At 31.6% G+C, this 16,429-nt stretch overlaps 1 protein-coding gene across 1 annotated transcript; it reads right to left on the bottom strand.

Moving 5' to 3' along the window:
* Positions 1 to 492: 492 nt before the first annotated feature.
* On the bottom strand, positions 493 to 16,220 carry armc1 (armadillo repeat containing 1). The gene is made up of 7 exons (XM_051098645.1): positions 16,001 to 16,220; positions 15,087 to 15,295; positions 12,539 to 12,630; positions 7,374 to 7,563; positions 7,156 to 7,272; positions 5,723 to 5,797; positions 493 to 2,477 (listed from the first exon to the last, which is right to left on the bottom strand). Exons 2-7 carry the CDS (start codon positions 15,246 to 15,248, stop codon positions 2,286 to 2,288), a joined length of 828 nt encoding a protein of 275 aa, XP_050954602.1. The 5' UTR covers positions 15,249 to 15,295; positions 16,001 to 16,220; the 3' UTR covers positions 493 to 2,285.
* Positions 16,221 to 16,429: the final 209 nt, after the last annotated feature.

Genomic DNA, 16,429 nt, shown 5'->3' with positions numbered 1-16,429 from the left:
ATTATATTGACACCAAGCTTTTGAATGATATGGTGTATAATATTACAAACTTTATTATTACAAAGCTTTTTAGTTCAGATAAATGGTGATCTTTGGATCTTTCCAATCAAAGAATCCTGAAAAAAAAACTCAACTGTTTTAAATATTGATAATAATAAATATGTTTCTTAAACAGCAAATTAGCATATTAAAATGATTTCTGAAGGATCATGTGACACTGAGGACTGGAGTAATGATGCTGAAAATTTAGCTTTGATCACAGAAATAAATTACATTTTAAAATATATTTTAAATAATAAAAATATTTCCCAATATTACTGCTTTTGCTGTATTTTGGATCAAATAAATGCAAACTTGGTGAGCAGAAGAGAATTCTTTAGAAATACACTACAAATCTTAGTGTTCAAAAACTTTTGACTGGTAGTGTAAACAGACGTAATGATCATATTCTTGTAACAAATTGGTGCTAATGACAATTTCCAGTGAAAACAAAACACAAGAAGCCATATTTATTTTATCTATTTAATAATCCTTGTCATTACTGTGAACAGCCAAGAATCGTGTGTCCTAAAACTCTTTGTATATAACAGCGAATATGCACTGTACATGAGAAGCTACTAAAATCTACCATCTGCCATGGGCTCTGGTTCTGCGTTCTTGGAATAACAGTGAACAGTAGCTTAAAACGCTTCAAGGAAGGAGGATATACAGTACAAGATGAGGGAAATAAAAACACAGAAAATGCAAAACTTGTTTCAATTTGGATTTTGTTCATAAATATAACACTGATGGCCTCTATCTCATCTTTGACCCAACTAAAACCATGGTGTGACTCAATCCTGTACACTAATGCTGTCTGTGTAACAAATCCTCAAAGTGAACCGACATGATAAAGGTTAAGAAACAGTCTTAAAGCATTGCTAATTATGAGGAACAATACAAAAGGGTGCAAACAAACACTGATACTTACAACAACCCAAGTTTTCCAGCATAACAAGGTGAAAATAAAAGACAGGTACATTTAGGAAAGAACATATACTGGTTTAACTCATTTCGATATCGATGTGTGCAGGTCTCCTTTTGGGAACGACATACGTACACACATCCCTGAGCGGACTGAACGTCCTTAATGCGATATGTGAGGTCAGTCGATTATCTAAACTGTTAAAAGACACCGTCGGTCAGGGAGATTTAAGAAAAAGAGGCGAAGGGTGATGGTCATGCAGAGGTGACGGGCACATTTTTTTTTTGGCTAGCATTAAAAATGACCATATGTATGAAAGGCCCTGAACAAAACATTCAGATTTATGGTATTTAGGAATACACAAAAGAAAAATCATTTTATAAATAGTCAGCATGGCATAAAGGAAAACTGCATTGACGTTTAAGAAAGGTACAAAAAAGGGACAAGCTATTTTACTCATAATTCGCAAGTGTAAAGAAGGTTATCTGGTGTTTGGCACATGCTGTAACATAAAAGGTTAGTATTACACACATAGTAACAGCTATTTCCTTGTAGCTTCCCTTTAGTGGAGGCGTTAAACCGTTAATTTTTATTACTGCACACCAACCAGTTGTGGTGTTTTAATTGTGTTTCATGTGAAATCAGCTTTGTGAGGAAGAGTGAACCATCACTACACATTTCAAACCTAAAAATCACATCTTCAAAGGCTTTAGAAGTTCAGACGAAGCAAATAAACAGGATTTAAAATGAGAAAATGAACAAAAGCTACGTAGCAAAGGCACACACAGAAGGAACGAAGGAAAAAAAAAAAAAAAGGCATGCTTTGAAAAGTGCTGATGAATAAAGTAACAGGATAATTGAAAAACAAAAAAAGTTGAGCTGAGATGAAGGGCTAGAACACATCAGAAAGCACCCAAATTTGTAGAAATTTAGAAAACCTCAAAAATACGACCTGCCTTGCGAAACCCCCAAGGTGTTGTTTAGTCTCAACACAAACAAACCCGGGGCAAATCTGGGGCGAATCGTTTGAAAACCTTCCCCTGACCCAACAAAAAAGGTGAATAAGAGAGAGCAGATACACACACAAAATGCTTTCTGTGAACTTCTCCCGGTTGCTCTCTGGTTTTAGTGTCTCGTGTGGTGCGTATGCAGCGCTAACGTGAGTTTCAGGAGCAGGTTGGATCGCGTACCATTTACAGCCGCCGGTTGTGGCTGCCTTTTTTTTTTTTTTTTTTTAAAGTTGGAACAAGGTTATAAGTTTATTGCGGATGCGCTCGGCAGTCTGGCACGTCGAGGGTGGGGCATGCGGGGAGTCGTGGGGTCACCAGTAAAATGAGCGGGAGAGGAAGTTGGCAGCCGTGCTCAGCCAGCTCACGCCATCCTGCATGGAGCCCAGGCGCGTCACGGCCTTGTGCTGCTCCTGAGACGGGCTCTCGTCCTCAGGCAGGTAATCCGGCAAATTTATGTTCTGCTCGACCACTACATCCGAGTCCTCTTGGAATGGGATTACAATCTGGTTGGGAGGGAAAGAGAGCAATGGGAACAAATGACCCATTTTGTTAGAATTTCTAAGCTTGCAAGCAGAATTCCATTTTTATATACATTATAGATAAGCCAAAAAAAAAAAAAAAAAAAAAAAAAATTTGTCCAATTTCAGAGTTGGAAACGTCTTGAAAAAATATGTATGTATGCAAATTGTATAATATCCAAGGTATACATTTCTACTAACTGTGCAGTTAAATCTCATATTGTATTTTCAGAAAGTTTTGAAATATTTGTCCTCTCCCCAAATTTTTCACTTAGTAACACAGCAATAATAATTTAATTAGAAGGGGTATACTGACCTATTAAGATTGTAAATATATTAGGTAGAGGTAAATCAATAACAATGACATTTTTAACAATATTTCAAGTGTAATTTATAACTATAAATGTATAATATTTAACAATATTTCAAGTGTAATTTATAACTTAAATATTAGTTTGAATATACACTGGACCAAAAACTACCACAGCATCTTAGTTGATAATTCAGTATATTTTATTTTTGACAAAATATCCCATGTTTCGGTAGTGACTGCGCATTTTCTTTAAAGGGGTCACTGGATGCCCATTTTCCACAAGTTGATATGATCCTTTAGGTTCTTAATGAAAAGTCTATAATATACTTTGGTTAAAAAAAAATCTCAATGGTTGTGTAAAACAACACCCTTTTTACCTTGTCAAAATGAACTCTGCAAAAATCATCCCATTCTAAGGGATTGTTCCTTTAAATGCAAATAAGCTTTGCTTGCCCCGCCCCTCTCCTCTCTGTGGAGTGACGAGCAGCTGGAAGAGGTTGTTTACTTTAGCCGCATTCAGCGCGTTTAGCTGCGAAACTTGCTAACTAGCACGTTATTAGGAAAGATGATTACAGAGATTCCTAAAAAAAAAACCCTTATACTCACTTCTGCTGTAAGCGAAGCTGGATCACAAATGATTTGCGCGAATATAGACGCATTTATGTAGATCGGGAGGCGCATTCCCTTCATAAACAAATGTAAACAACTGCATCTTCAGCGGCTCAGATGTCGGGAGTAAATTACGACCACTATGTTCATTATTACATCCAGCAACACAACACCTCAATCGCTCAATCGGAGATATTCTTGTCTAACTTACAGCCCTGCTCCGGCATCAAAACAATGGAGGTCGGACTGTTACAGCTGATCTGAGGTTAAACGCTCATGTCAATCAACTATCGTGGGAGCGGACTCTGTCGGTGTGACTACTTTACACTACCGAAACAATGATGACATGTTTCGGTCGTGGCAATTTTATGGGATAACATAAATGGTTGTAAAAAGTCACAATTTTAGATACTTTTGAACCTATCTCAAAGATGCTAATCAGCACATGGTTAACTAGCACAGTTCTAAACAGTGGTACACATATAAAAACTAAATGTTATGGAATAACTCCCAAAAAAGTGTGCTTGATTGCAGAAAAATGATGTTCAGTAGTGACGTTGTTCCTTAAAGTTACACACAGATTTTTAAGAATTTTGAACATTTACCTCAAAATGATGGGACTTATCTACTCACACCTTGTAGCTATGAGAAAAGGGGGACACAGGAATATTCGCTGATCATAAATTTAGGGGTGTCATTAAAATCAGTCTCAGCCAGTGGACTACAATATACACAGTTTCAGTAGTGACATTATTTTAAATAAATTTTCATAATTTACAAAGAAAATATAAAATATATATCCTTTTGAACTTAACTTTTTAAAAGAATCAAAAAGATACTTTTAAAAACAACAATGGGAAAAAAATAAAAAATACTAAAATTATTACAATATCATTTTTATAACTTGAGGGTTTTAATTTAAGGGTTAGGGTTCAGGACAGCCTCCCAATTGAAATTACTCAATAAATGATCAATTTATATATATTAAGCTTACTGATATTTTAAATATGATTGTGGGTTTCAACAGATAATAGAAGGATCTTAGTAAAAATCTAAGATTTGAATACTTAAAAGCTTTTTATATGTGTTTTTTTGGTTGTGTGATAACAGTTTGCATCAATTCTATATAAATTATTTATATGAAATAAAAAAATAAAAAATATATAAATTTGCAGCCAAAACAACAAGTTAACATTCTTTTTGATACAACTTTATGGAACTATTAGGGCTGAGCAATATATCAAATACATATCAAATACTTACATATACTTTCATTACATATACTGTATAATTTTTTATTGTTGTTATTAATGATAATAGTACACTATAAAAGAAATGATTGTCGTAAGTTAAATCACACAGATTACTGGAGTATGTTTTACAAAACTTTTTTTCAATGTGTTACTTGCCGTTTCTGTGTAATTGTGAAATTTACTAGCAATTTCAGAGTGAAAATTGTTTTTACACCATGTTTAACACTATTTTAAAGCCGACCTTTCAAGTATCATCAAAATGTATATTTTTAGTTATATTAGTCTAGTCCTACTAACTATCCACCTTATTTTTGTTATTCTTCTCGTTGTTTTCCTAAAGTGGATAATGACCTATAGGCTTACTTTTGTGTTGAAGAATAAGGTGTATATTGCTGTTTTTATTGATACAGAGCTTTTCATTTGTGTCTGTTCAATGCACAACAGTGCTATCAATAAGACACAATCATTACTCAATCAATTGTGCCACCTACTGGTTGAATAAGGAAGTGCTTAGTAAAACAGTGTCTATAACCTCCGGGATGACAGCCACCGGAGGTCATGACTGTGCTGCTGCAGGTAGACATTGCCCTTCCAATTCAACCAGAGAGGACACATTTTTCTTTAATGACCACACAGTGCCTATTTGCACTGCATGCAAGAGTGTATGTGTGTGTGTGTGTGTCTCCAGGGTCCTCTGACACATGGTTTCAGGGGCAGAGGGACATCCTGAGTGATCATGTGATGAGGGGAAAATGAGCAAGCAGGGTTCACCCTCGCCATGTCAAACTGCATTACCCTCAGCTATTAGGACAGACGCAAACATGACGGCACTGGCAACAAAATTAAACGCAGCACCTGACTCAAAAGAATAGCTCACCTGACCTGAAAACTGTCATCTTAAAGTTTTTACATGGAATGCAAAAAGAGATACATTCCCCAGCCAAAATAATAAAGCGGTATAGCTTCACAAAGTGTTATGGAGGGGAGAGGAGTAGATAACTATTTTCATGCTTGCTTTAATTATTGTGTGCATTCTGGTCATTTGATGTACTCACCTCTGCTCCATCTTCACCCTTCACTACTTGCTGTGCCTTCATGACTTTGGTTGAAGCTATAGCAGTTCCCAAGGCCTAAAGATTGAAGAAACAGTAAGAAAATACTACAGTAGATTCTCTAATAGCACCTCTGAACCATCAGGTGTGATTCATTTCTTTAAAATCACTTCATTCAAACTGGTTTTAATTAATCTGTTATGTCATCACTCAAAAATGGTCACAGACGTCCAAACCTTGCATTTTATATTACATTTTTTTTCCTGTTTTTCTTTAATTATTATTATTATTATTATTATTATTATTTAAAGACATTACTGTTCAAAATGTTTTTGAAAAGTCTCTTTTGCTCACTAAAGCTGCATTTATTTGATTAAAAATACGGCAATATTGTTACATTACTGAAAGTGAAAATATCTGTTTTCTATTTAAATATATATTTTAAAATGTAATGTATTCCTGTGATGCAAAGCTTAATTTTCAGTATCATTACTCCAGTCTTCAGTGTCACATGATCATATCAAATCATACAGAACTTTTCAACTGAATAAATGATTCAAATTTTAATATTTCAGAAGAGACCTTTTTAAAAATGTCTTTTAATATAATTTCTGAGTATTTTTTTTAAATACCATTTAAAATTAAACACTCTGTTAAAACATGCTTTACACAAGTCAAACTTTCAATAAATATGAATGAGTCTTGAACTAATAAAGAAAATGAATCAAAATAAAATAAAACAAAACAAAACAAAACAAAATAAAATTTTCTGTGGACGTTGCCCATTAGGCAAAAAGAAATTATCTTCCAACTTCAATATATATGAATCAGTCAGTCTTAAACAATTTAAAAAAATAAAAAATAAAATTAAAACAATTAATTATTTTTTTAATAGAATAAAGAATAAAATAAAAAATAAAATAAAATAAAAATCAAATAAAATTAAATTAAATTAAATAAAACTTTATAAGGACGTCACCCAATAGGCAAGAAGAAATTCTCTTCCACTTTCAATATATATGAATGACTGAGTTTTGAACTAATAAAAAAAACTTTAAAAAATTAAAATAAAATAAAATCCTTTAGAAATCATTCCAATATGCTGATTTGGTGCTTAAGAATAATTTCTTATTATTAATGTTAAACAGTTTTTCTGCTAAATATTATTGTGAAAACTGTAATACATTTTTTTAGGATTCTTTGATGAATAGAAGTTCAAAACAACTGCATTTATTTGAAATAGAATTTTTTTGTATAAATGCTGCTAATGCCCCTTTTGATGACCTGAATGCATCCTTGCTAAAAAAGTATTCATTTAATAAAGTGTATTCCTTTTTTCATATTAAAATTACAAAACTATATATTCAATCAATGCAACATTATCTAATGTTAACTCTATAGATGATCACATGGATCATGCTAGACTGTAAACTCACCTCGGCCTTCAAGTCTGAACGGATCCTCACCACACATCTCTTCACAGCCATCTGGAAGGTAAAGCTGATGACACCTTTGATCTTAAGCAGGGCTTCCTCACAAAGACTCCTCCGAGCCTAAACAGAAAGTAAGTGTCAAATTGTGCAGAACTAAATATCTGAACCTCCACACGCTCTGATTAAACCACTTCCATTACAAGCTGTTTGACTGTAGTTACCGAATCATCGAGCCCGTCGATCTGAAGCACCACCGTTTTGGCCCGTTTGTTCGTTGCACCCAGAAAAAACTGGGCTTTTCTTCGGCAAGAGGCGGCCGCTTCCGCCTGTTCGGCCTCCGCACTGCTGGAGTTCTGCAGGATCTCGTAGATCTCAGAGGCTAGCAGCTTGGTCTCGCCTGGCGACGTGCCCCTGGTGAAACACATCACAGATCACTGTAGGATTCACAACAAATTATAAATGAACAATAATGGCCACTGCTGATGAACAATGAAATAATTGAGCAAATATGCTCGTCTAGTCTTGTTAAAAGATCATGTATTGTACATTTCAGTACTTGTCGGAGCTGATATTTGAAAAGGTCATCACTCCAGCAGACAAGGGGACACGACATAGATCTGCACGGGGGAGAAAATCTGCCAGCATGAGAGCTGGAGAAAAGTCAGTCTGATGGAGCTTGAATCAACTAACCTTTAGCACATACAATATTGTGATTCATCTAGAGTCAGGCATTCCATATGGGTTAATATCACAAGTAAGCATAAATGCATATTGAACTTAACTAAATTAAGTTTGAAAATAAAGCAAAGCATCATAATAAGAAGAGACTAAATATACTGTTACTGTATTTTAATAATACTGTTTTGAAGACAATCAAATAAACTAATAAAAAATATATATATATATAGTATTTATTTATGTTTTAACATTATATCAGCAACAATGGCTATATCCATGGCAACATTAACAGTATCATTTCAATGCAAAATTTACAATAATATAACATTTTCTTAAGAAGCAATTACTATATACTATATATAAACATACAAGTAACAACAACAGTATTGATGAAAATCATATTGAATTTTTTCAACTTAATCAATGATAAAAATTCTATTCAGGAAGAAACCAGATTAAAAATGTCTTAGTATATATTCTGTGCAAAAATGCTGTCTAATATCATTTAAAAATGGACATTCAATAAACATTTGTTTTACACTTACAAAAGTCACAAACTGGTATCAATAAATATGAATAAGTGAGTCTTTAACTAAAAATAAAATGAAATAAAACCAAACTTTCTTGGGGATGTTGCCCAGTAGGCAAAAAGAAATTAGATATAAAATAACATACTAAACTCTGTTATGTCCGCCATCAAATTTAATAAAAGCATTTATAAGGACACAAAAAGAAGGCATTATAAAATAAACACTGGAAAATATATTAATAATATACAAAAAAAAATGTTAAAATAAAAATTATGATTAATGCCTAATTGTCAAACTGGTCTTCCCCTTTCAATAAATAAAGTAAAATAAAATAAAAGTTTTGGGGGGCGATGCCCATTAGGCAAGAAGAAATTAGATATAAAAACTAACTTTTTTTCCTTTTATACATTAATAGCCTTATTGTGATGCAAATTTTCTAAATACATCTATAAACCAGCCAGAAAATTGTCTAATTTTCTGAGTATTTAGGGTTTTTTTTTTTATTATTATTTTTTATATTACATTATAGATTTAAAAATAAAATAAAACAAAATGAAAAAAAAAAAAAAAAAAATTGGGGAGATGTTGTCCAGTAGACAATAAGAAATTATATATAATTTCTTTCTTTTTTTTATATATGTTAATAGCCTTATTGTGCTGTAAATTTTAAATACATCCATAAACCACCCAGGAAATTATCTAATCTTCAGAATAGTTAGTTTTTTGTTTGTTTGTTTTTTTATATTACATTAGATAAAAAAGTGCAAATAAAATAAAGACATAATTATGTCTTAAAAATGAATTTGTCAAACTGGTCTCTCTTCCCCTTTCAATAAATATGAATGAGTGAGTCTTGAACAAAAATAAAATAAAATAACAAAATAAAAAAATAAATAAAAAAATAAATAAAAAATACGTAATTGTCTTATGTTCATTTCTTGATTAGAGGCGATGGGCTCTGCTAAACATATGGTCACATGACAAATATCATGCACACATCTTAACTCATTCTCCCCCTATCTGATGGGGAAAAGGACTCATAAAACGAATCAAAAGTTACTAAGAATTTGAATACAGCCAATCAGCTATTTGGTCATTAACTATAGTCAAGTGACCTGTTCGTTTAATAAGGTTAAAAAAGACAACAGTTCATTGACATCAGCTTTTGAGGTCAGGCGTGACATCAGGATCTTGATATGCCCTACAGGCGCTAATGGGGGAGACGCAACGTTGCCATCACTCATGCAGAGTTACAGGAACGGACATCTGCTCGCTGGCATATCTGAGCTGCCAGACCTCCAAGCTTCCCATGTACACCTGAGGGAATGCTGACAGCATCTACATCCTCCGTCAAAACTAAGATGCATATCAACCTATGCGGCCAATAGCTAATATTAGTGAGAAAACACTGAACATTCATCAAAAAAACACTAAGCTGAGCATTAGCATAGCTTATTTTCAAGCTCTGCCGTGTCATCAGGGGTGATGAAGGATTCCTTCACTTCCCCAAGCCATAAAATTTCACAGACTGGGGCGATACACGACCTCTACCCAAAGTCGTGGTGCCGGAAATAGTGACGGGCAGCTTGTGGAACTGCAGGGCACTCCTTGATGGTGTCTGTGCTAACTGAAGTGACTGGTGAATCGAAGGGGGTGGGCAGGGAGTCGCCCTGAGAGAAGGATACGCTGCTCTCTGCCAACCATTGGCACTTCTGTCGGTGAGGCTCCATGTAAACAGAAGGCACTCGCCGTCTAAAAGCCTGCAGACTTTCGCACTCCAAATATGCCTGAACTGCGGCGAATATACACACATACGTGGATCCTTGATTCCTACGCCTCTATACTTAGCCATGGGGGTGTCAAAAACATACAGTTGTATGAATATTTAAAGAATCAGTTGGCATCTACAGTGCTGTTTGATCCTGAGATACATGTTTTCTAAAGCACAAAAAGAGAGCTCAACAATATATTTTTTTCCTGCAGTAAATTAAATCTGCATTGGCACTATTTGCTCCATCCTACCCACCCCCAAACCCCATAATCAAAATTATAAAAAAAATACAAAAATAAATAAAAAAAAATCATAAATATCACATAAAAAGTTTAATAATAATAGTAATAATAATAATAATACTTTTTACAAATATTATTAATATGAAAATAAAAAACTTTTATATATAATTTTATATTATTATTATCGCTGGTTTATTAATATTATAAATATACATTAATCACAGTCAATAAATACATATATAATACTACTTTATTATTAATGTTATATAACAAACTGTAAAAAAAAGTGTCATAAAAAGTTAATAATAATAACTTTATATATTTATAACTTTATGTAATAATAATAGAAAAATATAACATTTTTATATTATTATATAAAAAAATATTATAAATATTATTATTATTATTGGTTTATTGATATTATACATGTACATTAATCACAAATAAATAAACTAAACTACTTTATTATCAATGTTATTAATGTTATATAACAAACTCTTATTATTAAAATTGTCACAAAAAGAGATATAAAAAGATTTATATATATAAAACTCAAAAATGTAAATGTAAATTTTACATATATGTATGTATATGATGTACACATTGATGATGTTATATAACAACATATTTATGATGTTATATAACAACATATTGATGATGTTATAATAACATATTGATGATGTTATATAACAACATATTGATGATGTTATAACAAACTGTTATTAAATTTGTGTAAAAAGTCAAATGACAATATTTTTCAAATATTAATATTAAAGTATGTATGTATGTTTACTTTGATATATCAGAATTAATTCAGTAATATCAATTAATTAAGTAATAATTAATGATGTTATATAACAAACTTTTATTACATTTTTTATCATTTTATTGTATAAAATTAACTTTATTACCAAATCATTTTATACGTTTTTTTAATAAAACAGCAATAATGTAGCTATATGACATCTATAAATTAATAAACAATTTTGTTTATATAATTAGTTTCAACAAAATGTACATTAGCCAGCTAAAAAACATAATATTTTGTTATATTTACAATATAATTCAAAAGTTCAGTAATCTTTTAAAATAAGTCTCTTATGCCTACCAAGGTTGCATTTATTTATCCAAAAATGCAAATGAATTTTAATTTTGTTGTTCTAATATGCTGATTTGGTATGCAAGAAATATATTATAAAATAATAAAATAATATAATGTTATTATTATTATTATTAAATCTGTTTAATTATTTATTGCCTAAATTAATTATATTATATTTTGTATATTTATTTATCTAATTGTTTTGATATTATTATTAATAATAATAACAACAATAATAATTAAATAATAAATCAATAATAATAACTATTATTATTATTAATAATAATAATAATAATAATAACCATAATAATATTGATATCAAATTTTCAAAATCTATTAGTTTGAAACAACTATCTGATCAATATCAAATTATTATTGTTATTATCAAATTTAAAACATATCAATCAGTAATATCTGAAATGTTATTCATTTTATTAAATTTCATTATTATCAAATATAATAACAACTTGGAAATTGCTTTAAAAATTATTTTGTTAAATCTCTGATGAATAGAAAATTTAAACATTTCTTTGAAACACTAAAAATGTCTTTACTGTTACTTTTGTTACTGTTTAATGCATCTTTGCTAAATATAAGTATTAATTTCAGCAAAAAATAAAAAATAAATAAATTTGGCCCTAAACACTCTCACACCATCCTTACTGTCGAGCCCTGACTTCATTTTCCCTTTTTGTCAGGTAAATGTATAAGAAATATGAAAATATGAACTCCTCAGTGTCTATAGCGGTCTGATATTCTCTCTGGCGTCTTAGACTGACCTCTGCTGGACATTAACGCATGGCGAGCAAAACAAATGCAATCTCCATCAGGTTGCTTGACAGTTTGCATTACGCTTCAACAGCAAGCTTGCATCATCACTCCCATTTAGCTTCAAAACAGACAAATCTGCTTATGACAGGACGACCTTTCTCCTGCGTTAAAAATCTGCCCACCACACACATTCACTTCAACTAAAGCAGCAGGATGAGGTTTTCTGCGGGAAAGTGCAAAGCGAGCTCGTGTTGCCTTCATGTTTTGTGGCAGCGTGACGGGAGCGACTTACTTCTGCATGACGTTCTGCAGGCTCAGCATCATTCCCAGCTCGCCCTTCATCTTCTCCCTGTTGGCGCGGCATTCTGCCAGGTAGCGCACCGCCTGGAAGGACACAAAGCCATTAAGGGTCACGCAGGGCCATTACAGAGGCAAACCGCCAGGCACCGCTGTGATAACAAATCCGTTAACAGAACACCAAGAACTACTTGGGTCAGAGTTACTGTGTGTGTGTCTATGCGTGAAACAAAGTGTGTTATTTCAGTATTGTCCAAATGTCTCCACAGGTGTGATGTCCTTCTGAAAGAGGTCAAACAAAGTGATGTCCAAAACTTTGAGGGCACATTGAAATTCTAGGGTTCAAAATCTGGGATTAGAGTTTTAGGATTTAAAAACTTCAGGTTATGCACAATTTATTAGTCACTAATTAAATAAGTACATTTGTGACATTGGCCATATCAGCTACAGAATATCAGATGTTCTTGCATTCATTGAAGAACAAGATATTCTGGAACATTCTCAAATCATGCTGAGAACATGGATCATGGCCAGACGTCTCTGTCCATCTTTCTGTCCACACTTTTCTCTAGAAGTTAGGCTAAGCATTGTGACAATACTGGACAGCAGGTGGCGTTCATGGGAGTCATGTGATGTCATGTGATGTGTCTGTGGACAGCTGGATGAGCAATGAGTGATCTGATTGGTTGATATAAATGCTTTGATATCAAACAAATAAAATTATAATGAATGAATTATAAAATAAAAATGATACCTAAAATTGAATAACAATAATAAAAATTAAAATGTAAAATCATTATTAGCTACAAATAAAGCAGGTGGCAGTCATGTGACATGACTATGGACAGCTGGATGGGCTTTGCTTGATCTGATTTGTTGATATACATCCCTTGATATCAAAGAAAAGGTATGGGTTTAATAATAATAATAATAATAACAATAATAATAATAATGCTAATATTATTATTATTATTATTATTAAAACTCATACTTTATTTTACAAACTCATACTTAATTTTATTGATATTTATTTTTTTTAATAAGTTACTTTTATAATAATAATAATAATAACAAAATGCTATTATCAAATCTATGCTTAAAACAAATCAATAATATTTGAAATTATATTAATATTAAATATAATAACAACCTGGAAAACAAAGACGTCTGGAGGACTAATTCAGTAATTTCACATAATATAATAATAAATACTACGAATACAAATAATAAAATAATAATAATAATAATAATAATAATTTTACATATTACTTTTTATTATAATTTTTAATACTGCCCAGTATTGTCACAATGCTTAGCCTAACTATTATTATTATTATTATTATTATTATTAATTGTTGTTGTTACCAAATCCATTTGTTTGAAACAAATGTATTTCAATAATATTTGAAAACATAATATCATAATATCAAATATAAAACTTTAAAATGTTTGGAGGTATAACTCAATAATTTGACATTATTTAACAATAATAAAAAATATATTATTATAATTATTATTGTTGTTATTATTATTAGTGTTATTATTATCATCAAATCTATATATTGAAACAATTCAATAATATTTGAAAGTATATTATCATCAAATATAACAACAACCTGGAAAACTTAAATGTCTGGAGGTGTAATTCAATAATCTAACATTATACAATAATACTACTAATAAAAACTATTATTATTATTATTATTATTATTATTTGACAATGATTATTTATTATTTATTATTATTATTATTATTATTAAACTCATAATTTAATATATTTTCTTTGATATTGATTAGTTTCAAACAAATAGATTTGATATTATTATTATTAATAATAATAAAAATAATAAATGTTATTAACAATAATAATAATAATAATTAATTATTATTATTATTATTGGTATTATTATCAAATCTATTTGTTTGAAACAAATCAATATCAATAATATTTGAAATTATATTAATATCAAATATAATAACCTGGAAAAATGTAAAATAACGTAACTGTAATTCTATAATTTAATATATAATAGTAATAATAATAATAATAATAATAATTATTATTATTTTTATTATTATTATTATTATTATTGTTGTTGTTGTTGTTTTGCTTGAAACAAATCAATATCAATACTATTTGAAATATTAACCTATATCAAATATAATAACCTGGAAAACTTAAAAATATCTGAAGGTGTAATTCAATAATCTGACATTAGACTGGGGGAATTCTACAGTAGTAAATGCTGTCTATTATGCTTTATATTGGGATATCTAATTTGAAGTCGTAGCTGAAAACGCTTACAGTAAACTATAAATAAAACACCCACATGATTTCCCAGAAAAATGGAAAAACTGTAGCTTTCAAAACATACTGTTTGTTTGAGAATATCGACATATGAGTATTACAAAAAATGATCTTACTGGAACACTAACATCTGTTTCTGAGTTCATAAAAACTCCTAATTTGAACCTTTAATTACCACTATGCTAACAACGTAGTAAACATCTTGACTGCAAATGTCTCACAAACAAAATCTTACCAACAGCGCAGAGTAGACGACTTGTGGATTGGGGTGGTCAAAGAAGAGAATGAGGCCTGACAAGCAGCCTTGATCTTCAACAATAGCTCGCCTGTTGAGGGGGTCAGCAGCTAAGTCCCTCAGCTGATTCACCACAGCCAAGGCATCAGGCTCCCCGCTCATGGTGCTCCCACACCAAGGGCCATGCACATCAAATACACAGATCTGAGCTGAGGGGGAATAAAAAGAAACTTGCATTACATCTGATACCATGGAACATGCTGTCACTGACAGAAAGTATACCAAGAGCAGGTATAAACCGAATTACATAAATCTGATCATTTTAAATACACATTTTATAAAATTTGTGCAACTATATTATTTAAAAAAATAACACGAATCTGAGATTTACTGACTGACGTCACTCAGTCAATATACATTTAGATATTTCCACGTTGATTTACAGATGATCTCTATACACGTGGCTTATTATTGGCTTTCATAGTTAACTGAATGACCCATGATGGTCATGTCTGATTCACATAACACAACATAGCATTACGAGGCCTTTAAATGGGGCCTGTGCTAACCGGCTAACATTAACATGGCATCACAAGACAATGACAATCTGAGTTTTCATATTAGACATAAAACTGCACGTAAAAGCAAACACTTTCCGCTGATTTCTCATTCATATTTAACCTACAGACATCAAAACATGGATCTAAATCTCTTGCTATGAACAAAACAATGCCTGCACGCAGAAAGAGAAATGCAGAATCTATTTCTATTAGGACGCATATAAATATACACCTGTATAAAGCCAAATAATAGCAATAGATGTATAATCAATGGATTTGATTCTTATGTGCGTGGTATCTATCTTGTTAACCTTGTGTGTGTGTTGTGGCACTGTTGTCCACGCATAACCTTACAGCAAACACGCCCAGGACGGCTCCTCGCTTCAGATGATCCTGTCCAGTCAAAGGTTCAAACCGCCGACAAATGAACTGCTGATGGATACACAATTGGATGTAGCTCGTGTAATAACGACGACAGTAAATATGGTTAAAAGTCTCTATGACAGCTGTTCTGGTCAGGTATATTTGGCCATTATCTGCGGAGCTTTTAGCACCCTTTACAACACTTCCTGGATTTAGACTGACTGATTGGAGGATGAGGACTATGGCGTCATGCGTTCTTGACCAATCAGAAAGAGTTTTACTAAAAGAAAACGTTGATTTCTCATAATAGCCGTGATATGTGCAATATTAATGGGAATTGTTTCAAATCAGAACTAAAACTTACAAAAGAATTTGTTTATTTGCTTATTTATATTGTTTTTTATATATAGAGAGAGAAAG

This window comes from Labeo rohita, chromosome 24 (assembly GCF_022985175.1).
Source record: "Labeo rohita strain BAU-BD-2019 chromosome 24, IGBB_LRoh.1.0, whole genome shotgun sequence".
Taxonomy (NCBI): domain Eukaryota; kingdom Metazoa; phylum Chordata; class Actinopteri; order Cypriniformes; family Cyprinidae; genus Labeo; species Labeo rohita.
The sequence above is the reverse complement of the archived record's forward strand: the minus strand, read 5'-3'. Positions and strand labels throughout refer to the sequence as shown.